The following is a 24,623-nucleotide window of genomic DNA, read 5'->3' as shown; positions in this document are numbered from 1 at the left end:
GAACATGGATGTGGTCACAAAGTCTAAAGATGAGCCTTTTTTTCTTTGTCAGAATCCCTAGTGCTTCCATTGTTTTCCAAACAGCAAACCCCCCGCCCCCCCTTGCCTCTCGCAAACCGAAGAGGATTGTTCTTCCGAATTTCCCTAATTCTCTGAGCTGTAAGCAGCTGGAGCTGCTGCAAGGGGTCTTATTCATCCCCCAAGGGTAACGAGCATTCTATCCTAGAAGCAAGTGGTTTTCTAATAACATCATTAAACCCAATGTTCACGCGCTCGGGGCCACCGCAACAGCAGCAGCCATGGCCCCGGGGGGGCGCCCGCCCCCATCCTCGGCCTTCTCCCGGCCCTGCACCGTGTCCGCCGCCCCAAGGGCGGGAGGAAGTGACACGGGCCCACCCGCCACTTGTGGGTCTTTCCAAACGGGAGCCATGAAGCCGGTCCCCGACTCCCTGCCCCTCGCTGGCTCAAGTTTGGTTTTGTTCTTTTTTCTTTCCCTAGAATTCCTTTAATGGGCAAAATTGGCACAAACGCAGGTGGACATTATATAAAGTGAAAGCTTCAGGAAACAGACCATTCGTTTCACCTTGATCTGCTGAATCACATACAAGGGCGAAATAGACTCCCTCCGCCCCCACCCCCCTCCCCCACACACCGATATTCAGCAGTCTCTTGCACAGAAAACTGAAACGACCCTCTAAACATCGACTCTTTTTGTCCCCTCCAAGACATTAAAGTCAGCAAGTGCAAGGTCAGCCTCGTGAGCAGCCTTCCTCAGAGGACAGGCTGGAGCCCAAGAGGCCGAGCGCAGCCTCTGCCATAGGGTCTGCAAAGGGTAAGGCCTTTCTCCGAAACTCTAGTGCGGGGGGCGGCAGTCGTTGAAATTGATGCCAGAACTCTCGTTATTCCGTTTTTCGGCCATTTTCATCACAACCATTAACTAAGACATTGCTAGCAACTGGACGGCCCCCCGCAGGACCGCCAGCCGCCGGCAGCGCGCAGGGAGGGGAGGCACAAGGCTGCGCGAAGGCTCGTACGCTGACCGGCCAAGATGGCCACTTTCACGTGGCTGTGGGCCACCGGGCTCCCCGTCACCCGGGTATCCCCAGTCAGGGCAGCCGGAAAGACCCTCGGGGAGCTCCAGAAGACAAAAACCCCGTCGATTCCCTAGACCACCGCTGGGGGACGCGACCTTGCGGCCAGACAGCCGGGCCAACGGTCGGGAGGGAGGTGCCATGTCACAGCACAGGGGAGCAGGCCCATAAAGCCCTTGTCTGTCTTCCTCCCCCGTGGCTCACGGAAGGGTACGGTGACCCTGTATTCTTGTCTTTCCCCTCACCCCTTGTTATTAGTGCTTAAGATGGCGAATATTCGCAGGAGGGGCGCGTTACCCCCGCTCCCTCCCCCTGCCAGGGACAGTGGTTCAGCCCGAGCTCCTCTCTGCGCACCGCCCCTTCCCTCTTCCCGCGTCCCCGCGCGAGTGGCGCATTGGCGCCGGGCGCCGAGGGGCGGGGCTCGGCTCGGGCGCGCGCGGACCCCGTGTATAAATAGTGGGCCTCGCCGCCCGCCGCCTCATTTGCTCCGCGCCGCCCGCCTGAGCTAAGTAGACCGCGGTCTTTTGCTCGCGCACTTCGCAGTCGCCTTGCCGCTCCCTTGTCTCCTCTACTCCACCTTCACTTACCACCACCACAATGAACGGGCAGATCAACGGCTTCCACGACGCATTCATCGAGGAGGGCACGTTCCTCTTTACCTCCGAGTCCGTGGGGGAAGGCCACCCAGGTGAGGTGACGGGCCTTGGAGCGAAGCGAGGAGCGGGGCGCGGGATCGGGCCTGGCTGGTAGGACCCGCTAGCTGCGGTGTCCATGCCAGTGACTCTCTCCCGGCTGGTGGTGGGAAGAGCGGCGGCCGGACGCCTTCCTCGTGGCGCCGCCGGTGCCGAGCGCGTGGCCGCCGCTCCCTCCCCCGCTTCTCTTCTCCTCTTCCCATCCGGCCGCGCGCCCCGGCATGCGGAAGATTCCAGAAAACGAGAAGGGTGGGGGCCGCGGCCGCTCGTGCTCCTGCCGAGGAGGGCACTATTTCCTTCTCTCCGCTCTGCGCGCCGAGCCACCTCCAGTGGGCGACCCGCCCCGCGTGCTCGCGTCCGGCCCGCGGGAGCGCGCGCCCCGCATTGCAGCCGCAACCACGTGTCTGCCGCATGTGGCTTCTGGGCGAGGGAGCCGGCCGGTTTGCAGAGCGCGGCCTGGGCCTCGGGGCGTCCGCGCTCCCCATTAATTCCTTGGCTACGGTGAAGGATAAGACATGCCCTTAGCCGGTATATGGTCTGGCGTCAAGGTGACAGCCTCCAACTAAATATAGCGCTTGTCTGAGGAGCCCTGCCTTATTTGGATCGCGCGTGAAAAGGACAGGAAGCATGAATTGAGTGCGAGGCGCCATTGCTATGGGGCTGACCGTTAACCAGGGTTTTACTCCACACGTCCTACGGGCTTTGTCCAGCCGTCCGCCATTACGGGGATCAATTTACACTCGAAGGAGTGAAGCAATACCAAGGAACTTTCGGTCGCAACCTGAAAACCTCGTATGGTGAAGATCACTATTTTACTAGTTTGATCCAGACCTTTCTTAGGATGACCACAATGACAGATGTCGTCTGATGGCTTAAGGAGCCATTTCTCTCCATAAAGCCTACTGTGCCGATGGTGAAACACCACGAGCAACCTAGTGGTCTACTGAGGCCCTAGTGAGTGACGGTCGGATGTGGTGTGGTGGTTTTGTATTCTCCCAGTGTTGGGAACATGCCGCAGGCGTTTGGAAATGTTTAGATTGTTTTGGCCTATGGCATGAGTGCGGTACACGTTTTACTTAAGATTTTTTTGGATGGTTAAAGAAAATTTAGGAAAGTAACATTTAGGGAGCTGTATAGATGAGGGGAATATCAAGGATTCACAATACATTTGGGTATTTTCCAGCCTATTCAGCTCTTGATCCTGGATTACTCAACAAAAAATCAAATTGATGCCGATAATCAAATTGTTATCCCCTTTGTTCCTGAAGTGTCCTTGCTTTCATCATTTAACTCTTTAAGTGACATTTTCTCTCACCTTTCCTAATTGGTGTTCCTTAGAGGATCATGGAGAAATTGATAAACAGACCACACTTTGCGTTAAATTTATAATGAGAATTGTAAACTTGGGGGATAAAATATTATTGTCTTTGAAAATTAATAGGGTAAAGGTGAATGTTCCTTGTTTTGCTTTTGGTTGAAGAAAGCCACTTTTTCTTTCTACTTTCATTTGAATCTCCGTTATGTGGCTGTTCTATTTAACAATGAAAATTGGTTTAGCCTGGGAACTTTAGTTTTTCAAAATGTTTGAAATAGTGCAAAGATGGGACTGATGTCCTTGTAAAAAGGTGCAAAGTGCATATATCACAATGAGCTTAAATGTGTTAAACATGCTAGGTGTTCTGCTGGCTTACCTGAATTGGTGATCTTGTACAGCTACATTAAAAAACCAAGGTGTCAGTTTGGAAACATGTATCACTATCCAGCATTCTTCAGGAAAATGGTTTCTGCAGAAGGAATGCTTTACTTAGATGGCAGTTAGATATGCTGTTGAAAATGGTTAAATTGATAAATTTTTATGTTATATAGGTTTTGCCACAATTTGTAGGGGGTGGGGTGCTGTGCCAAGTGGCATGTGGGATAGAGCCCTTGCCCCCTCCTGTGGAATAGTGGAGTGAGTCCTAACCACTGCATGGAGGGAATCCCTGCCGCAATTTTAGAAGAAAGCATTCACAGAGATCTTAACAGCTGTAGTTATAGGGAGTGAGGCATGACATACTTATATTAGTAGTAAATTAAAGAAATTGAGCCATAAATTTTTTTCCCCCTCCAGATAAGATCTGTGACCAGATCAGTGATGCTGTTCTTGATGCCCACCTTCAGCAGGACCCTGATGCCAAAGTGGCTTGTGGTAGGTTCCGAACACTTCTCACCTGACGAAAAGATAGCATGAAAATTAACTTTATAAAGTGATATTTGAGTGTGAACATTTCTTTTATTAGAAACTGTTGCTAAGACTGGAATGATCCTTCTTGCTGGGGAAATTACGTCCAGAGCTGCTGTTGACTACCAGAAAGTGGTTCGTGAAACCATTAAACACATTGGATATGACGATTCTTCCAAAGGTATGTTTTAATGAGTTGACTTTCTAACCTCATTTTCCCAGATATTTCCTTCAGTCCTCTTTAGCTCTGTTTCCTAGAGTGTTCCCGGGAATATTTAATTCCACCCGTATACTTTTACTGTCCTTTTGTTCTGGCCCTATGCTTTTCTCTGAAAGTACTACATTTAGGTATATTTTTACGTCTTTAGCAGCATTTAGAATTCCAGATAATTGTTTTAAATTTTAAAATATTGCTACGGCCCTTAAAAAAAACACACATTGTTTTGTTTATAGGGTTTGACTACAAGACGTGTAATGTGCTAGTGGCCTTGGAGCAACAGTCACCAGATATTGCTCAAGGTGTTCATCTTGACCGAAACGAGGAAGACATTGGTGCAGGAGACCAGGTATCTTGGTAGACATCTGTTTGCATCTCTTCTTCTAACAAATTTTGAAGCTTGGATTGATTGCATTGGTGACTTTTCCTTTTATAGGGTTTGATGTTTGGTTATGCCACTGATGAAACTGAGGAATGTATGCCTTTAACCATTGTCTTAGCACACAAGCTCAATGCCAAACTGGCTGAACTACGCCGGAATGGCACTTTGCCTTGGTTACGCCCAGATTCTAAAACTCAAGTAAGTGATGAACATCGTAAACCTACACCCGTTACACTGGCACAGGACATCAGTAAGGTTGTTCTCTTAAAGCTAAGAGAAGAATAGCATTTATTTTCTGTACTGTATTGTAGTGTAGGGTAGGGAACCAAGGACAAAGCTATTGTTTAGTAGACTGATGTTGTGATGTTTGGCTTTCAAGGTGACTGTGCAGTATATGCAGGATCGAGGTGCTGTGCTTCCCATCAGAGTCCACACAATTGTTATATCTGTTCAGCATGATGAAGAAGTTTGTCTTGATGAGATGAGAGATGCCCTAAAGGAGAAAGTCATCAAAGCTGTTGTACCTGCAAAGTACCTTGATGAGGACACAATCTATCATCTGCAGCCAAGTGGCAGATTTGTTATTGGTGGGCCTCAGGTAAGGCCTTACAATTTCAGTTTAATTTGCCTGGTTTTTTTTTTGATCTGTCATGGTTACTTGGAAAAACCTGGCTACTTTCCACCTTTTTCCTAGGTTTTTTGAAGCCTTCGTGTGAATCTTCTGAGGATGTTTGCCAAGTGATACTGAATAAGCATTTAACAGGCAGGCCTGATCTAGAACCACTGGAAAGGATTGGGCATAAAGTAACTTAAATTCTGTAATTTCAGGGTGATGCTGGTTTGACTGGCCGGAAAATCATTGTGGACACTTACGGTGGTTGGGGAGCTCATGGAGGAGGTGCCTTTTCAGGAAAGGATTATACCAAGGTGGACCGTTCAGCTGCTTATGCTGCTCGTTGGGTGGCAAAATCCCTTGTTAAAGGAGGTCTGTGCAGAAGGGTTCTTGTTCAGGTATATACTTTTCTATTACTGGGTTCACTAAAATGTGTGTAGGTGGGAGGATGTTTAGCAGTTAACTACTTGTCTTTTTTTAATACCAGTCTGTTACAGTGTGTGAGTCTTTTGCTCACTGACTCTTAATGATATTTAAATTCTTTTAGGTCTCTTATGCTATTGGAGTATCTCATCCATTGTCTATCTCCATTTTCCATTATGGCACCTCTCAGAAGAGTGAGAGAGAGCTATTAGAGATTGTGAAGAAGAATTTTGACCTCCGCCCTGGGGTCATTGTCAGGTAAAGATGGTAAAGCCTATTGCTAGTGAAAAACATTGAGGGTGTGGGTGTGTATATAAACTTGATATATTCAAATCTCAGAAGGTGAAGGTGTGAAGGAAGACTCAAGTGGGGAAACGTGTTGATATAATCTTAGAACATTGCCTTCAGTAGAGGCTTTAATTAGGAAGAATCTAAAATTCTAGTGCTCCATGGCTTAGACTAACCACCCTAGAAAGGTTCTCCACATTTGATACAGACTTGTGTTCCTGTTACCTGAGGGATGTTTACTTAAAAGAATTTTTAGTACAGATAAATGGGATGTACATGGCTGTTGTAAAGAAAATAACCATGGTAGGGTGTGGGCATGGGACCTTGGTAAGTATTCCATGACTTTAGATGAGCTTTTGACACTTGAAATTTCTCCAAATAATGACAAGTTTTCATATTTGTTGAGCCAGGGACGGAAAAACGAGAACTATAGTTACTGATAAGGACTGTGCAAGGAGTTTTGGACACCAGGGAAGTAACAAACACTTTTGCCACAAACTTCTTTCCTAGCATACCCCAGAGAACTGAACTCATTTGCCAGAAGTCTTGAAAATGAGTCTTGCTGATTGTTTTGCTTTACTTTAATTGAATGCTACATATTAAGTTACGGACTTGTATATTCCAGGGATCTGGATCTGAAGAAGCCAATTTATCAGAGGACTGCAGCCTATGGCCACTTTGGTAGGGACAGCTTCCCATGGGAAGTGCCCAAAAAGCTTAAATATTGAAAGTGTTAGCCTTTTTTCCCCAGACTTGTTGGCGTAGGCTACAGAGAAGCCTTCAAGCTCTGCGGGAAAGGGCCCTTCTTCCTAAATTTTCCTGTCCTCTTTCAGCTCCTGATCAGTTGCAGTCACTCTATAGTCAATGACATGAATTTAGCTTGTGTGGGGGACTGTAAGTTGGGCTTGCTATTCTGTCCCTAGGTGTTTTGTTCACCATTATAATGAATTTAGTGAGCATAGGTGATCCGTGTAACTGCCTAGAAACAAATCAACAGCATTGTAGTAAATAATGCTTTGAAATTGAACCTTTGTGCCCTATCACCCAACCTTCTAAAATCCTAATTGCATTGACTTTCCCACCAAATGCTGAAAATGTCCTTGTAATGTGCACGTAAAGTACTTGTAGTTCCATTATAGCTTCTTGTCTGGCAATGCCACAGCCCTGTCAGCATGAATTTGTAATGTCTTGAGCTCTATTATGAATGTGAAGCCTTCCCCTTTATCCTCCCTATAACTTGATCCACTTCTAATTATGTAGCTCTTTGTCAGGGAGTGTTCCCTATCCAAATCATCCTTGCATGTAACGCAAGTTCCAGTTGGAGCTCTAGCCTGACATAAGAAAAAAAAGGCAGTTACCATTAAACCATCTCCCTGGTGCTTATGCTCTTAATCGCCATCTCTTAAACAGCACCAAATCAGAATCTCTCCACTTTCAGCTGTCTTTTGGAGGACGTACGTAATAAGGTTTTTATTTAGTAAACCAATCCTATGCATGGTTTCAGCACTAGCCAAACCACCCAATTCCTAGCTCTAGAAAAACAGGCACTTGGCACCCTTGTGATGTCATACAGAGAAGTCACAGGGCAGTACCTGAGGGTCTGTAGGTTGCACACTTTGGTACCAGATAACTTTTTTTTTTTCTTTATAAGAAAGACTGAGTACTCCACACTGCACAAGAACTCCTCCCAGGGTTTTAACTTTGTTTTATTTTCAAAACCAGGTCCAATGAGCTTTCTGGACAGCTGGTGTAGCTACAGAGAAACCAGCTTCCTTCAGAGAGCAGTGCTTTTGGCGGGGAGGAGGAAATCCCTTCATACTTGAACATTTTCTAATTGCTTATTTATTGTATTCTGGGGTATGGCGTAAGTACAGAGAAGCCATCACCTCAGATGGCAGCTTTTAAAAGATTTTTTTTTTCCTCAACACCATGATTCCTTTAACATGTTTCCAGCATTCCCAGGTAGGCCAAGGTGTCCTACAGAAAAACCTTGGGTTAGACCTACAGGGGTTCTGGCTGGTGTTAACAGAAGGGAGGGCAGAGCTGGTGCAGCTGGCCATGGAGAAAGCTGACTTGGCTGGTGTGGTACAGAGAAGCCAGCTTGTTTACATGCTTATTCCATGACTGCTTGCCCTAAGCAGAAAGTGCCTTTCAGGATCTATTTTCGGAGGTTTATTACGTATGTCTGGTTCTCAATTCCAACAGTTTAATGAAGATCTAAATAAAATGCTAGGTTCTACCTTACCTGTGTGCATTATTATTTGCATTCTGGCGGTATGTGGGATGGTTTCCCAGCCAGGGATTGAATGTGGACCTCTGCAGTGAAAGCATTGAATCTTGGCCACCAGGGAACTCCTCCCTCCATTATTCTTGTGTTTCAGTATGAGTATGAATTAAACATATTTTAACCCTGAGTAATTGTAATCCCACCCATGGTTTAGGGAAATCACTTCAACCTTAACTATAGGCCTCTAAAAGGTTCTTCTTGGTGTCAGGGATAATGGTTTATGAAAGTTGAAGGTTTGTCCAGCACTCCTTTTTGGCCAACATGGTGGGCAAAATTCACGTCTTATTACAACAGCTATTTCTGCACTATCAGCAGTGCTTTAAAGGCATAAAAACCACTAAAATGAGTATTGTGAGAAGAGTGGTGTTTTAAATTTTAAACCAATTTTCATCATTTTGGAAATGTAAAAACAAATGCCTTAAATTCCCCTTCTGTATAAAGGGGTTTAAAGGCTACAAGTTATGTACTGCAGTTTGAAGTTTTTAAACAGTAGTGAGGGAACAGTGAGGATCCATCATACAATGGATAAAGTTTAACCAAAACCGCAATGAGGATGTGTATTCTGAATTTGTGGCAGTTATCAACCAGCTCTTGAACCATCCTTTCTTGAGCTACATAGCCCATGTTTACACCAGCAAATACGAAATCAAATGGTTGAAATGTTTTACTCTTGCAAATGAGGCCCAAGCAATGCCTGCTTATATCTGTCTGGAGAGTTAAAAGTTTAGAAACAGGTTTGGGAGGAAAGGCAAGGTTAAATCTTAGGGGAGTGTGAACTCTCCACCTGCTGTGAAACTTGAGAACTTAACTTTTCATGACATTGAAAAGCTCCAGAATACCAAAAAGCTTTTAGATGGCCAAGACCCTGCTATCTCAGTTCAGTTGCTCAGTCATGTCTGACTGTGACCCCATGAATCGCAGCACGCCAGGCCTCCCTGTCTGTCACCAACTCCTGGAGTTCACTCAAGTCTTATCAAGTCGGTGATTCCATCCAGCCATCTCAGCCTCTGTCGTCCCCTTCTGCCCCCAATCCCTTCTAGCGTCAGAGTCTCGCAATGAGTCAACTCTGCGTGAGGTGGCCGAAGTACTGGAGTTTCAGCTTTAGCATCATTCTTTCCAACACCCAGGACTTATCCCCTGTAGAATGGACTGGTTGGGACTCAAGAGTCTTCAACACCACAGTTGGAAGCATCAATTCTTCGGTGCTCAGCTTTCTTCACAGTCCAACTCACATCAATGTATGACTACTGGAAAAACAGCCTTGACTAGACGGACCTTTGTTGGCAAAGTCTCTGCTTTTGAATATGCTATCTAGGTGGGTCATAACTTTCCTTCTAAGGAATAAGCGTCTTTTAATTTCATGGCTGCAATCACCATCTGCAGTGAACCATGGTCAAATAATGACGGTGAGGATGAAGCATCTGTAGGCTGGTGAAACAGCACCAGAGAAATAACGGCCTTGAGGTTTGGTTCAGCATTTGCTAGGATGACACCTGTTGTCAAGGAGCTTGCAGATGAGAGTGACAAAGGTGGCTTGTCCTCTGCCTAGACCCGCGGTAGAAGTTGGGGATTAACAAGCCCAGGGAGGCTAGTAGGTGCAAAGGCATGAAACTGAGGGTTACAGCTTGAGAATCAAAAGCATAAAGTGCGAATGAAAGGGAATGTGAAACGTCGTGTTTAAGTTGAAAATCATACTTTACTACAGTTTCAAGAGGGATGACACTGCTGCTGCTAAGTCACTTCAGTTGTGTCTGACTCTGCGTCCTCATAGACGGCAGCCCACCAGGCTCCCCTGTCCCTGGGATTCTCCAGGCAAGAACACTGGAGTGGGATGCCATTTCCTTTTCCAGTGCATGAAAGGGAAAAAAGGGGAAGTCGCTCAGTCGTGTCCAACTCTCGCGACCCCATGGACTGCAGCCTACCAGGCTCCTCCACTCATGGGATTTTCCAGGCAAGAGCACTGGAGTGGGGTGCCACTGCCTTCTCCGGGGATGACACTGGTCAGGGACAAAAGACTTAAATGCTGGCCTATGGTAGGAAGCAAAGCCTTCTGGCTAAACAAACTGATTACCAGAGTCTGAATACTGAAACCTGGAGAACCCAGATTTCCTCCAGCGAACAGCTTTTCTTAACAGTATTAGGTACCCACAGCATTGTCACTTGGAAAATGAGACAGGTAGTACACTAACAGTTGGGGGAAAGTAACATCCTTGCCTGTAACAAGAAAAATACTTCCGTAAGAGTTCCCTTCCAAAATGAAGAACTACTTTTATTATTTTCACCAAGTAAAAAGGCGGGTGGGGCAGCAGTTATGGGAAAGGACACAGTGCCAAGGTATATCGTGTCACTGAGAGGATCTGCAAAAGCACTGAAAACCAGTGTTTCCCACGCATGGTTCTCAGCAAAGTGCCCTGTGCCACAGCTATCTCTAACCCACAAAATGCCTCGTGTGCATCACAGGACTTACTGCCAGGCTCCACTTGGGTCAGTTGAGTGCACTTAGGCCCAACCTGCACAACTCCCTGGCAGCCCTGCTCTGATCTGTCTCTAACTGGATTCCAGGATAAAGGCTGAAAGGACAGAGGTAGGAGAGATGAATTCAACAGGTCCAAAAAGTAAGAGGTAGAACTGATGGGCCTTGAAATCTTAAGAAATGGAAGGAAAATGGAAGAATCAAAAAAAAACAGCTGCCATTCGGTAATAAGCAGTTGTGGATGAACGGCATCTTCTGTTTATGACAGTTAAAAACTCTGGGATAGCCAGGTGGAGCTAGATAAACAGTTCTAGAGCACAGGAAAGAAATCTAAGCAGTGGCATCCTTGGAAACCATGGAGTGGACATAATCAACCCAAGTGTATATGGTGAAAAGCAGCCACCTAGGAAAGAACCCTGAGATTGTATGGAGTGGAGCATGGGAAAAGAAGACTGAAAACAAATGCAATCCTTTATCAAAGTAACTGGGACTGGCAGCCTGCTGCCGCTGGTCTCTGCCTCCACACAGAGTTCCCAAACGGCCTATTTTTTGTTTGTTTCTGTTAATTATGCATTCTCACTTCCTAGCCCAGTGCCAGGCCTTTGAATTTTCACAGAATTGAGGATCTTCCTGAATAACATCCAAATCTTATACATCATGACTGTAAACATCCCGATTTCATTACATTTGGTTAAATCTCACTTTATACCACCTCCTGCTCATTGAAAACTAGAATAATGCTAAATACTAAGCTTATTTTTTAGATATATATCACTATTAATCATCTAAATTCTGTTATCAGTTTAACTTTCTGCTATTCTATGCTCATAACCCCTAGTGAAAAACTGGCTGTGTAAATAATAGGAACAAAAAAGAATCAAAATTGCAGTGAAGAGAAAGTTACTCTGCATCTAAAACCTGATCACCATCCTAATCACACTTTATAATCAGACAAGTTTTAAGCTATGTTTTTTCAGAATTACTGTCAGTGATTCTGAAAAATTTAAGAGGCAGGGTGCAGGACCTTAAGCCAAACAGACTTGAGGTTCAGACCATCAGTCAGTCCATCCCTTATTAGGTTATATGTCTTTGAGCAAATTATACTACCCCTCAGCCTCAGCTTTCCCAACCAAAAAATAGGGCTTATGGCTCTTAAGGAATAAGTGTAATAATGCTAGCACAGGGCTTCACACAGTGCCTGTATATGGCAAGCACTTAATTAAGAACAGCAGCTGTTATTTTCATGGAACATTAACTCTCTTTTGGCAAGGAGCAAGTCACTTTAAACCTGATTCTTACCCCTTGAAAGACATTTTCACATTGTTTTTTAACCCCACTGCCCAAGCCCCTCAACCTTGGAATTGATAAATCTTATCCTTGCTTTATTTCCTTGGTCCCTCTAATCTATCCTCTCTGAATTTATTATAGCCATGGATATGGAGGAAAAAAAATCTGAAGTAGTTTTTTCACATGTCCACTGCCTTTGTAATGGTCCTGTGACTGGCTGCTGCACATCTATACTCCACATCTGGCCTCCCTCAGAACTCTGAGTGGACAGGGTGAGAATCCAGCTCAGGAGGGTTAGGATTTGAAGAATCTGTGTTTACAGGACTCGGCTCTCCCGCTGGCTCAAAGGGTCGCAAGTTGGCATAAGTCACTTCTTGGGCCAGCTGCTCCAGGGAAGGGCGGCCTAATGCCAGATTTCGAAGTGAGATACAAGTCATGAGAAAGCTGAAAAAGATGGGAAAAAGCCAGCTGTCCAAACTCCTATTTCAACACAGGCAATCCTGCCAAAGCCCTCAGAGGACACCTGGTCATCTGGCCTCTCACCCACAGACAAGAATCTCCCCCCAGACACCTCCATCCCAGCTGGAAGGGCATCCCACTCTTCACACAGTCTGAGGATTCCAGGGTGGGGTAGGAATAACCCACAGGAGATAAGCTGAGTCAGAACAAGACAGTGCCCATCAGACATACCATTTACTCTCCCAATAAATCAGGGAGAGGAGCAAGGAGAGAGGAAAAAGGGAGAAGTTTAGCACTGGATTGTCCTCTCCTGGGAAAGAGTCCCTACTGTTACTCTCACCAGAGAACAGTGACCCAGCCTGCAAACATCTGATGACAAAGACAAGTACTAGTGGGTAAAGCTTACCTGCGGCGAAAGATAAAGAGCTTTCGCAGCAAGAAGCGGACAAATCGCTCATAGAAAGGGGCATTTCGCCGGCGTTCAATCTCCTGGAGCCTTTGCTGGCGTCTAAGGAAGGTCTGGACCAGTGGTGTTGGCTCAGGGCCACCTTTGACTTCCCCTTCGAGCAGAGGTTGCAGCTCTGGAGGCAGAGGCCCTGTTTCTGTCCGGAAGAGGGCAAAAAGAGGAATCACTGAGAAAAGAGCATTCTCTCTTCTAGAACTCCTCTTTCCCCAGCTAGACGCTTCAAATTCATTTGTTAAGTGGGCAGATCCTCGATCATGACCCCGACTTCCTATCAAGTGGGCTCTCTCAGCCCGAATCTTCAGATACTCACCACTTCCATTCTCCACCTTCTCCTTCAATTCTTGAAGATATGCCAGGTCTTGCTCTAGTGCAACCTCTGTAGTGTTGACGTAGATGTACATGTAGCAGGAAGGACTGGACGACACCGTGTACACCTTATGGTACTCACCAGCAGGCAACTGAAAGGGGGGAAGAAATGGACCTCTCACCCTCTAGCCTTTCCCTAGCCAGCCTGTGGCCTCCCTCCACTTCCCCACCTCCATCTTTTTTCTTGTATTTTGGAATCCAAAGGAACTGACCTCTAGAATCCTGAATGAGGCTCTTTATAGCCCCCAGGGCCCTTGCTTTTTCAGCCCCACTGCATTGTTATTTAGTTGCTAAGTCGTGTCCAACTCTTTCGTGACCCCCTGGACTGTAGCCCACCAGGCTCCTCTGTCCATGGGATTTTCCAGGCAAGAATGCTGGAGCAGGTTGCCACTTCCTTCTCCAGGGGATCTTCCTGACCCAAGGATTGAACCTGCATCTCCTGCAATTGGCAGGTGGATTCTTTATCAACTGAGCCACTAAGGAAGCCTCCCACTCCGTTACTGTTACGTTAAAGGATTTTGCATTTATACTAAATCAACTATACTCATCAAAAGTTTTCTATCATTGTTAATTCAAGCCAAACACCTGCATTTTTTCTCCCTCCTGAAGAGTCTGGTTCTTCTGTTCTGCCACCAGCTCCACGGTCACCTCCCCCTGCAGCAGCTGGATGCTAGTGTTGCCCAGGTCTTCGCTCACGAAGTTCTCCAGATGCAGCCCTGCCAGGGGCAAGAGTTCCCATCCCACCCCAAGGTGGCGTGAACTCACTCCCAGTCAGAACAGAGAAATCACACTTTCACCAGCACTTCCACCTTGGGTTTCAAAAACCAGCCTCCCACCAGGAGCAGACTCTCCCGGCTCCATCACACACTGTCCCTGGCCTAGGAGACCAGGAGGGAGACAGCAAAGCCTTTGTACTTTCTTTCCTACCAGGGAAATCTGCAATGAAGACCACTTCGGTGTGGTTGTCCAGGCTGCTCTTGATCTCCTGTAGTTTAGTTCTCCAGGGAGATAGGTCCATCAGCAGTGGCTGCAGCCAAGGTGTACGCTGGAATGGGGACCAGGCAGCCTGCACGATGTCCACACGAGGGTCAAAAATCCTTAGGGAAAGAAATCATGTTCTAAGGCCATAGCCACCTACATACTGGAATTTCCAGTTTTGTTCATCACTGTTCCCAGATAGAACAAACAGGGTTTTCCGGAAAGAAGAAACAGCCTATGTCAGCATGTTACTGCCAGCTGGGGACAGAGAAACAGAAGAGGGGAAAGAGATTCTGGAGCACTGGGGAAAATGGGGGGTTAGTGGCCGCCTGAGGAGAGTTAACAGCTTCTAAGAGAATGAGTTCCCTTTTCTTCGGGATGACGGTGCCCTCTGCTGGATGCAATCAGTTATGCCCACAACCAGGTCAACAGAGACATGCACCAGCAGACAGCCTTGCAAGCAAGACAACACTGAGGCGCACAGGCTAGTCATCTTGGCCAAAAAAGGCTGGACTTCACGTTTTCCCCCTTCTCTGCTCCCCTTGCCCACCTCTGCTGGAAGCGGTCATTGATGGAGACCCAAATATCAAAGTAGATCTGGGGCTCAGTGACATTGTACTTGGGCAGCAGGCGGCTCAGGCAAGTGGCATATTGCTTCAGCATGTCTGCATGGTCCTTCCAACGCCGGCTCTGTGTAAATACCTGCCCCAAACCCCCACATTAGTCCCACCTCGTAATTGAGCTTCCAGACAGGTCATGCAATGCCGAAGGCACAAAAAGATCCCTGCCTGCTGCCAGTTTTGACAGGGAAGAAAAAACAAATGAGAACCAAAAAACTTTGTGGAAGAATTTTTTTTCATCGCTGGGCTAGTGGTACTCACCTTTCTAAGTCTCATCTCAATTGAGGGACGTGAATGACACTGCCCCATTTCAACCCCCACAAAAGAAGGTTCCACCTGGCTCCAGAGAAAGGGCAAAGTGGACCCACAGAGACCAGACCCCAAAGCTCCAGGGGGCCTCTGAAGGCCAGGAAGTTAGTGGCATCTCACCCCAGGGTTGAGGTAGCCCAGCTCGCCGGTGCGGCCATCACGGTAGGTGATCTTCACGTGCTGGTGGGAGCGGGAGTGCACCATCATGTCCCAAGAGTAGCCATATAGCCCGTTGGTCCAGTTGTTGTACCCCTGAGGAGGCAGGGCAGTGGGGATCAGCTCCACGCTCCTCACGCTAATGCCGTCCTCTGCCCAGAGAGGTCCCCAGACCTGCCTGCTTCTCTCCTGAGCATGGTCCCCTCTACCATTATCTAAGCAGACCCCCAGCCCGCACGAACCTGGGTGAGAAAGTGGGAATAGGGCAAGAAGAGCTGCTCCAGAAGGTAGAGCAGGGTGAAGGCAGTGCTCAGCTGGTGGCGCAGCCCTGGCTTCTGACTGCCTCTGGCCCGGCTCCTCTTATACATGCAGGAAGTGCTGGGCTGAGGGGCAGTCCTGAGGGGCAGCAGCTCTTGCAGCTTTTTCGGGCAGTGAGCTACCAGCTTCCGAGGCCACTCAGGAGAGCAGAAGAGAGGGCTGCTGGCCAGCATGACGTAGGGGAACATGCCTAGAACAGCGTGGAGGAAACCAGCACTTCAGGAGTTGGGCTGGAAAACGTGGCTCATCGCCTCCACACCTCCCCTTCTCCTAGGCAGCCTCTCCCAGGTATTTCACTTATGATGAAAGAAATTCTCAATGGAGCCTATTACTTCCCACAGAAACTTATTACAAAACATACTAGCTGAGCCCAAAAGCCCTGGGCCACCTTCCCATCTGTTTCCATCTCTCAGAGATGATGTCTGGCTCAGCTTAGCTCCTGTTCCTGTCACCGTCTCCCCCTGCCACACGGGCCACTGGTTCGTCCCTCCCCTGCACACCTGTGGCTTCCTATTTCCCACCAGATTATAGGAACTGACCAATGCTGAAAAGCTGGGAATTCATGCAGTGGAAGTAGGACACGAAGACGAAGCCGATGGGTCTTGAGGCATCAAAGAAGAGCAGGAAACCGGCTGAGAGGTCGAGCAGCAGTCCGCACCAGTGCACCACCAGCAGACTCGTCATTTCCTCGGACAACACAAGTCTACAGACACCAGGGTCAAAGCTCAGGCACTAGCACGCACCGAATACTCACAGTCAAGGCACCTCTGCTACCCTCTCCATGCTGCATGATCCACCCCGGCAGGTGGGTAGAGAATTCCACACAAAGACATCCTCTGGGAGGGTTTTCCAACCCCTTTTCATTCCTACTTAGTTAAGAGTGTTAGTCACTCAGTCGTGTCCAACTGTTTACAACCTTAGGGACTATAGCCCACCAGGCTACTCTGTCCATGGGATTTTCCAAGCCAGGTATTGAACCTGGGTCTCCTGCATTGCAGGCTGGTTCTTTACCATCTGAGCCACCAGGGAATCTCATATACTTCAGGTGTCCAATTTCTTTCAACATGCCCTAAGTAATAAGCAAGGGCAGAGCTCCCAGAGCAAAATTTGACTGAGCAGTGTGTGTGTTGTGCAGGGCAGGTTCTTCCTGGAGGTATACCAGAAGAGAAACTTTAAAAGGGGAATGCTTGGCTGATATAATGATGTCAAACTTCTGGAAGTGGGAGGTGTCAGGGCAGAGGGAAGAGTACAAAGTAAGACGAGAAGGGGGTTCCCTGGTGGTCCAGTGGTTAAGAATCTGCCTGCCAATGCAGGGGACACGGGTTCGATCCCTGGTCTGGGAAGATACCACAGCCATGGAGGAACTAAGCCCACTGGCTGCAACTACTGAGCCCACACACCTGGAACCCGTGCTCTGCAACTAGAGCAGCCACAGTAATGAGAGGCCCACACACCACAGCTAGACAGTAGCCCCTACTTGCCACAACTAGAGAAAGTCTATAGCAACAAAGACCCAGTGCAGCCAAAAGTAACATTAAAAAAGGAAGGTAAAAGGAAGAAGAGATGGGAGGAAGAGAGAAGTCAGACAGAAGCAGATCTGCTTTGGAAAGAGTTATTAACAATAGTCTTGTTTGGGAAGGGGAGCTGACTGTCCATCTTCTTGGCATGCCAGTTGAGGAATCTGGGCAAGAGGCTGGGGCAGCCACCCAAGGACAGAGGCCCCACCACAGCAACTGCTGGGGCACTGACTCACTCTGCAAGTCACCTAGTGCTGGCACTTACCTTTCCTTTACTTCTTTTCCCTTCATTCCAGCCCATGCTGTAAGTCTCCCAGGGGCAGCTAAGCCTAGATCTATTGACATCATCAACTCTGCCTTCTGCTGAAGAGGGAGATGAGTGGACAGAGTGAAGCATGCAGCAAATTTAGGCAAAGTGGGAGCAGCAGCTAGGACCATAGACCTGAAGGAAGTGAGCCTCCCAACCCTGCACCTGGCCGCTCTAGGCCTCTGCCCTGCCGCTCACTTGAAAGGGCTGAAGAGCCAGTGCCGAGACAGGTATTCCATAGAGTAGCCTTCCACCCAGTCTGCGTCCAGCTTCTTTATGCCCGCAATGAAGTACACGATGAAGATCTGCAAACACGATATGCAAAACGAATATTCAAACAAAGTCAGCACCTCATCCTCCACAGACAGTCACAAATCAGTTCTGACCTCAGTCCAGGGCCTGAGAGACGAGACCTACTCTATTGATTCGTCTCAGACGTTCACTTACCTAACATCCTACAGATATCACGCACAGTATTAGGCAAAGTCAGGACAGAAAAGTCGGGCTTCCCTGGTGGCTCAGATAGTAAAGAGTCTGACTACAATGCAGGAGACCTGGGTTCCATCTCTGAATTGGGAAGATCCCCTGGAGAAAGGAACAGCAACCCACTCCAGTATTCTTGCCTGGAGAATTCCATGGACAGAGGAGCCTGGCAGATCACAGTCTATGCAGCTGCAAAGAGTCAGACCGGACTGAGCAACTAACACTGTCACTTTATTTTCACTTTTGAAGGAAAAGTCATGAAGGAAAAAGGAAAGTCATGAAGCACAGAGGTTATTTTTTCCTCATGAGGATTTTAATCTAGTGGGAATAAAGCTCTATTCTTTCTTTGTATGACAAGGTGAGAGACCCCAGAGATTGGGAAGTAGATTAGATTAGAAAACAGGGAGAAGCCAGCCCAGCTTTCCAGCAAAAAGGGAAAAAGAGGGATGTCCTTGGTGGTCCAGTAGATGAGAATCTACCTACCAATGCAAGGGACATGGCTTCAATGCCTGATGTAGGAAGATCCTACATGCTGAGGGGCAACTAAGCCCAGCACCACACAACTAGTGAGCCCACACTTTAGAGCCCACAAAGCTCTCTTGCCTAGAACCCATGCTCTGCAATCAGAGAAGCCACCACAATGAAAAACTGGGGCAGAGCACTCAAGAGCAGCCCCTGCTCTCCACAACTAAAGAGAGACTCGTATGAAGCAACAAATACCCAGCATAGCCAAAGATAAATAAGTAAAAAAAATTTTAAACAGTTGAGTTTCAAAGAGGAGGAGGGAAGAGGAGAAGATTCAGGGAGGCCAAGCAGAGTGAAGTCTGACAGTGGGCGGCCATGCTGCCAATGGCTGTGAAGAACAAGCCCTCTCTCCTGCGATCTGGTACCTGGCCACGCAACACAGCATAGTTCCAAAGGGGCACATGGGCGTTCCGCTTCCGGGCCCTCAGCATGCCATCCACAGACCTGCAGTGAGAGGGAGAAGGGTGGAGGACAGGTTCTTAGTCCAGTCCCATTTCTACCTTGCTTTTTAAATGCAATCATCTCTCTATTCCAGGATATCTCTATAATGATCTCTCTACTCTAGGATGTCTCCCACATCTTCTCAGTTCTCTGGGCTACTCTGAGGCCCTTTCGAATTATTTGAGCACCTTGTAACAATTATTTCAAGTCATAACAGAAACTACTAGTTGTAACTACTAGTGAGTTATAACAACAACAAAATATTCAGTGTTTAACATCTGTTAGTTAGCAAATTAGTCTCTCCTCATAAAACAAACCAGGAAAAAGACTACAGTGCTAGCCCCAGAAGAAAGGGGCTGTAGACCCTCCATTCCCCATCCCATGGCCACAGGGCAGTTGGCGGTAAGACCAGTATACACTGACCTTGTGTTACCTGCATGAGGGAAGGTGTACTTCCCCCTGCTCCACCTGCCACCCCATCCACTGCATGGGAGAAGGGCATAAAGAATCACTACTACTGCTGCTAAGTCACTTCACTCGTGTCTGACTCTGTGCGACCCCATAGACAGCAGGCCCCCAGGCTCCCCGTCCCTGGGATTCTCCAGGCAAGAACACTGGAGTGGATTGCCATTTCCTTCTCCAATGCATGAAAGTGAAGTTGCTCAGTCGTGTCCAACCCTCAGCGACCCCATGAACTGCAGCCAACCAGGCTCCTCTGTCCATGGGATTTTCCAGGCAAGAATACTGGAATGGGGTGCTATTGCCTTCTCCAAAAGAATCCCTGATATGCAAAAAAAAAAAAAAGATTACAGTGCTAAAATAGGACTAAATTTGAAAAAGAAGGAATTTCAGGGAATGTTTGCAAAGCTGGTGTATGAAAACATACATAGTGCATTTAAAGCAAAGTTTCAGTTTTCAAGACAAATTGACATTTCACAGACCTGGATGCTAGGATCTAGGGCCAGAGAATATCTGTTAACAGTTTACCTAGGCTGAGAACTGAAAAAACCAGGCTACTAAGATTAGATGTATTCTGGAGAGGCAGAAGCAAAGCAGGTTTTCAAGAAGACACAGAATGAGCAGAGAAGCCAGGAAAGGGGCAGGTTATTATACTTGTGCTCGAGAGCACTGGAGTCTGCCACTAGGGAGACCTGGAGTCTCATTTATGCCTCTTAACTGCTTGGTGACCTTAGACAAATCCTTTATTTCTCTAAGCCTTAACTTCTTCATTTATAAAATGGGAACAGCACTATGGACCTCATGGGGTTATAACATGGAAGAAGCAAAAGTGTTTAGCATAGTGCTTGGCATGTGGAAAGCCTTCAGTGAATGAGATATTTTTTCAAATTGTGCAAAAATCACAAAAATGAGACTTTCTGGGGTATTCTGTCAAAGAGTGTTAGTCACTCAGTCATGTCCAACTCTTTGTGACTCCATGGACTGTAGCCCATCACGTTTCTCTGTCTATGGCATTCTCCAGGCAAGAATACCAGCCATTCCCTTTTTCAAGGATCAAACCTGGGTCTCCTGCATTGCAGCCGGATTCTTTACTATCTGAGCCTCCAGGAAAGCCCAACTGCCTCTCAATTCTTTATGATGAGAGCTGGCCACTCTGAATGAATGTAAAGGTTTACAAAAAGGGGATATCTGCATAGGTGTACTGACGATTGACATGTTATTAATGACTGATAAATCACTAACGAATCCAGTGTTTGAGTTTTTCTTCCCATGCCCATGTTACTGACAGCTCATACTTGCTTTTCACTTAGTAATAGAAGGATTCCTTAAAGATCATCAGTTCTGCCACCCTGTCTCCAAATCCCTTTTTCACCTCCCCTGAAAGACGGTCACATAAGCCAGAGGTGGGGGAGGGTTACCTCCTCCAGGGACAGCTCTGCTGAGCAGCCCTGGTGGGCCCTCTCCTTCTGACACGCCTCTGCCCCACAGCCATGTCTACTCTTGGTTCTAATTCTGTCCCTCACAGAGAAACTCTGCTCCCTCTTCCACGTGACCACCCTAGAAGTATTTGAAAACAGCTATGTCTGGCTTTAGTCTTCTCTTCTTCTAAGAGGATTACAGGAAGTGGACAGATCAAGGCACCTGGGGAGACAGGGAAAGATGAAGGGGTGGGAATGGAGCCATTCTGCTTGTGGTCACCCTCAGAACTCCCGCCTCACTGACCCTTGCCCCTCCAGAGTCCATCCAAGTCACCTTTGCTTGTTTACAAGTTACGTTTACTCTGCAAAGCGTGGTTGAAGATATGCTTGCTGGGACAAGTGCTAGGACCTTACTGGGTCCCTACCTCTGGTGACCATCCTGATACAGCCAACCCCTCCCTCGTTCCCCCTAGACTCATACCAGTAGTGGTGTGCATCCACAAATGTCAGCTGAAAGGCCAACAAGCCATACAGATAGGAATGGTTGTTCCACGACGTCTTGTCCAGGAGAAACACATACCAGTATGGCAGCAGGAATAACACACAGCTTATCCGGTAGCACAGGCCCAGCATCATGCCCAGTGCCCCTGGGATTGGTAGGGGAGAGGAATAAAAGGTCAAAGGGTCACCACAGGCCCAGCTTCCCTGGGACAGGCTATGGGTGGGGTTAAGAAAATCATCAGATGTTTTATAGTCAGATAAAAATAAATTTCAACTAAATGTTATTTCAATATTTTAAAAAGAGTTAAGGGGTCACAGTTCAGAAGACACACAGGTCAGCAGGATGAAATTATAAGTTATAGAAGAAGTGAAATAAGAAAACCTAGAGAATTCCCTGGCAGCCCAGCAGTTAGGACTTAGTGTTTTCAATGCCAAGGGCCTAAGTTCCGATCCCCAGTCAGGGAACTAAGATCTCGCAAACCATGTGGCACAGCCAAAAATAAAAATGAAACCCAAGACCCTGGTCATTTACCAACATGCTTCAGATTTCTGGGTTTTAGGTAGGTCAGTCAATACTCCCATCTCTCCTGCAGTTTCTCTCACCCAGAAACATGATGGTGTAGACCAGATACATCCAGTCAAGTGGCAGTGGCTGCAGGGCGTCCAGCAAGGGGAAGCGACACACCTCCAGGCCATCCAGGTATCTTCGGTCTAGGGAACTGAGACCCCGCTCCTGGGGAATGTCCAGCACCATCATCAGCCCTGAGAAGGCAGAGGGGGAGGGTGCCGATAGGCCTCAGCAAAGGCAACCATGGAACATACTGGAATACAGTCGAGCACACCCAGCTCCACAAAGAAGTCATTCAACAATAATCATGCTTGCTAAGTCGCTTCAGTCGTGTCTGACTCTTTTTAATCCAATGGACTGGAGCCCTGTCCATGGGATTCTCCAGCCAAGAATACTGGAGTGGGTTGCCATTTCCTCCTCCAGGGGATCTCCTGACCCAGGGGTCGAACCTGCATCTCCTGCATTGACAGGCAGGTTCTTTACCACTCATGCCACCTGGGAATTGGTTGAGTGCCTACTCTGCGCTAGGCATTATGCCAGTTGTGGGATGTCAGCCACTGCACCTCCCTGAGCCAATTCCCCATTTGTGAGAAGGGGCTCATAATATTTTGCAAGGTCTCAGAGAAGACTAAATGAAAGAAGCGTACAAAGTGCTATCGAAGCTATTCAGGTTTTGATGGTCATGTTTGTAAAGGTCTGTCCTATTGGCTACACAAAGTGCTCTGGGGTGATGCGCCCTCAACCTCTTTTACTTCCTGGCACAGCAGTATCTGGCCAGCACACTGGGGTAAACAGAAGGGCTACTCAGGTTCAGGAAGCCAGCTCCAAATTAAGGCAGGATTTCTCAATCCCAGGACAATTCAGTTTGGCCTGGTTAATTATTTGCTGGAGGTCTACCCTGTGGTTCATAGGTCATTCAGCAGCATCCCTGATTTCTGTGTAGATGCCAGTAACCACTTCTTCCCCTCCCCCCACACCTAGTTGTGACAAATACAAATGTCTAGAGACATTGCCAAATGTCCCCTGGAGAGCAAAATCGTCTCCAGTTGAGAACCACTGGGTTAAGGAGAGTAATATCTCGGCATGTCTGTAACTCATTCCAAACATACATGCTGTGGCCTATGAGTTAGAAAGGTCTGGATTAGGCAGTCACAGCCTAAATGGCTGCTTTGTCACCCCTGCCATTTCTCTGAAGTCTAGTCCTTAGCGTAGTTACTGGAAAACTTCATTCCACAAATAAAATGGGTTCCTGTTCCTCTGTCTCTGTATTTCCTGTAGCCTTGGATCAAAGCACTTCTGATCTCCAAGCCCTAATCAGAGGAGTCAAAACTGGGTTACAAAGAGTTCTTCCAGGATATTAGTCACTTCAACTTTTAGAAAAAGGAAGATTAGTCCACTAAGCAAGTAAGTATCCAAGAAATGGACAAGGGACCATTGTCATTCTTTCACCCCCAACCACGCTGGCACCTCCCAGACACTGGACTTACCGAAGAGAAAACGGAAGACTGCCAGGCTTGCAGGATCCGTGGGTCTATTCAGCAGGGTCACCAGCCTCTCCCAGCTGGACACATCTGTCCACTCAAAACCCAACAGTTTCCCCATTCGGCTGCCCTGACGGGGCCCTGAAGTCTGTGCAGCCTTGTCTTTCTTTACTTTGTCTGCAACCAACAAATGGAGAGAGTTGCACGTGCACGTATGGGAATGGAGATGTTTTAAAACAGACTCCTTCTCAAATCAGAGAAATCTCCGTCTAGGGCTTCTGCCTACCTGGGTTTTCCCACTGATCTCTGACTGCTCGAAACATCCCTGCAGTGCAGCCCCTCCTCCAGGATCCCCCAATGCCCCAGGACCTTTCTCAGACTGCAGCCCCCTAATCGCAAAGCATCCTGAATGTCATCAACCCACCCCGAAACAGAAGACTGCAATCTCTCTCTACAAGACCCTTCCCACCCGAGGCTCCCTTCCCCAGGATCCGCAGGGCGTCCCTCCCCAACCCCTCTGAAAGTCGCGCCCTTCTCTATCCGCCACAAGGCGGGGCTCTGAGCCTACCTGGGCCCCGCGGGGCCCGCGCGGGCCGAGCAGAGACCGCCATGGCCTCGGGGAGGTAGATATGCCACAGCAACAACCTCCGAGCCCGGGGGCGTCGCAAGGGGCGGCTCCCCTAAGCCCCGCCTCCCCGACACATCAGCACGCGCGAGGACAGCCGGAAAGCGCCAAGACTGTCGTGAAGGGCCCTAGTCAGCCGCGCCGGACTCCCTGCTTGGCGGTAGGGGGCGGAACTAGGGGCCTGGGGGCGGGGCAACGAGGTCGCGAGGGGGCGTGGTCAGAGCCCGCCTTCGCTGGTGACCGAGGAGTGGTGTACGTGGACCTGTCTCTTTTTTGTCAAGTACCTAGTCTCGTCCCTGAGGCCTCCCGAGCCCTCTCCGCTCTATCAACCTAAAGAAGACTCTGGGCGCCCACCACCTCCCTGGGTCCCTTCCCGCCCCTATTAGGTCGCTGCAGATGTGTGAACGGTGCGGGCGCAAAAGTCAAGACTCTTCCCAGAGAGTTTCCCGCCCAGTTGAGGAGGCACCTGGGAGGGCTGACCCGGCCTGGAACCAGAGATTTGAAAGCAGCAGGAAAACCAGAACGACCTGACTGCAGAAGGAATGCAGAGTAGGGGCAGTAAACAGAGCGTGTTTGATTGGGGAAGGTGAGTCTTGAACAGCTTTGTAACATTGTTTCTCTGCCCTGGAATTGACAGGCAGGATCAGAGGAA

At 48.1% G+C, this 24,623-nt stretch overlaps 2 protein-coding genes across 3 annotated transcripts; one reads left to right on the top strand and one right to left on the bottom strand.

Annotated features, from left to right (window-relative positions):
* Positions 1 to 1,566: 1,566 nt before the first annotated feature.
* On the top strand, positions 1,567 to 8,171 carry MAT2A (methionine adenosyltransferase 2A). The gene is made up of 9 exons (XM_040224290.1): positions 1,567 to 1,779; positions 3,894 to 3,971; positions 4,063 to 4,185; positions 4,458 to 4,570; positions 4,658 to 4,801; positions 4,983 to 5,201; positions 5,432 to 5,614; positions 5,764 to 5,897; positions 6,553 to 8,171. Exons 1-9 carry the CDS (start codon positions 1,689 to 1,691, stop codon positions 6,653 to 6,655), a joined length of 1,188 nt encoding a protein of 395 aa, XP_040080224.1. The 5' UTR covers positions 1,567 to 1,688; the 3' UTR covers positions 6,656 to 8,171.
* Positions 8,172 to 10,460: 2,289 nt separating this feature from the next.
* On the bottom strand, positions 10,461 to 24,036 carry GGCX (gamma-glutamyl carboxylase). 2 transcript variants are annotated; one of them, XM_040224278.1, is made up of 15 exons: positions 23,915 to 24,036; positions 23,353 to 23,523; positions 21,901 to 22,059; positions 21,278 to 21,443; positions 18,844 to 18,922; positions 17,669 to 17,775; positions 16,186 to 16,349; positions 15,571 to 15,836; positions 15,293 to 15,424; positions 14,794 to 14,945; positions 14,193 to 14,362; positions 13,851 to 13,981; positions 13,210 to 13,357; positions 12,840 to 13,035; positions 10,461 to 12,418 (listed from the first exon to the last, which is right to left on the bottom strand). In XM_040224278.1, exons 1-15 carry the CDS (start codon positions 23,955 to 23,957, stop codon positions 12,226 to 12,228), a joined length of 2,277 nt encoding a protein of 758 aa, XP_040080212.1. In that variant the 5' UTR covers positions 23,958 to 24,036; the 3' UTR covers positions 10,461 to 12,225. The 2 variants fall into 2 exon arrangements, with proteins under 2 accessions (XP_040080212.1, XP_040080213.1); XM_040224279.1 differs by lacking the exon at positions 23,915 to 24,036 and adding an exon at positions 23,633 to 23,855.
* Positions 24,037 to 24,623: the final 587 nt, after the last annotated feature.

The sequence above is a fragment of the Oryx dammah genome, unplaced genomic scaffold (assembly GCF_014754425.2).
Source record: "Oryx dammah isolate SB20612 unplaced genomic scaffold, SCBI_Odam_1.1 HiC_scaffold_25, whole genome shotgun sequence".
NCBI lineage: Eukaryota > Metazoa > Chordata > Mammalia > Artiodactyla > Bovidae > Oryx > Oryx dammah.
The sequence above is the reverse complement of the archived record's forward strand: the minus strand, read 5'-3'. Positions and strand labels throughout refer to the sequence as shown.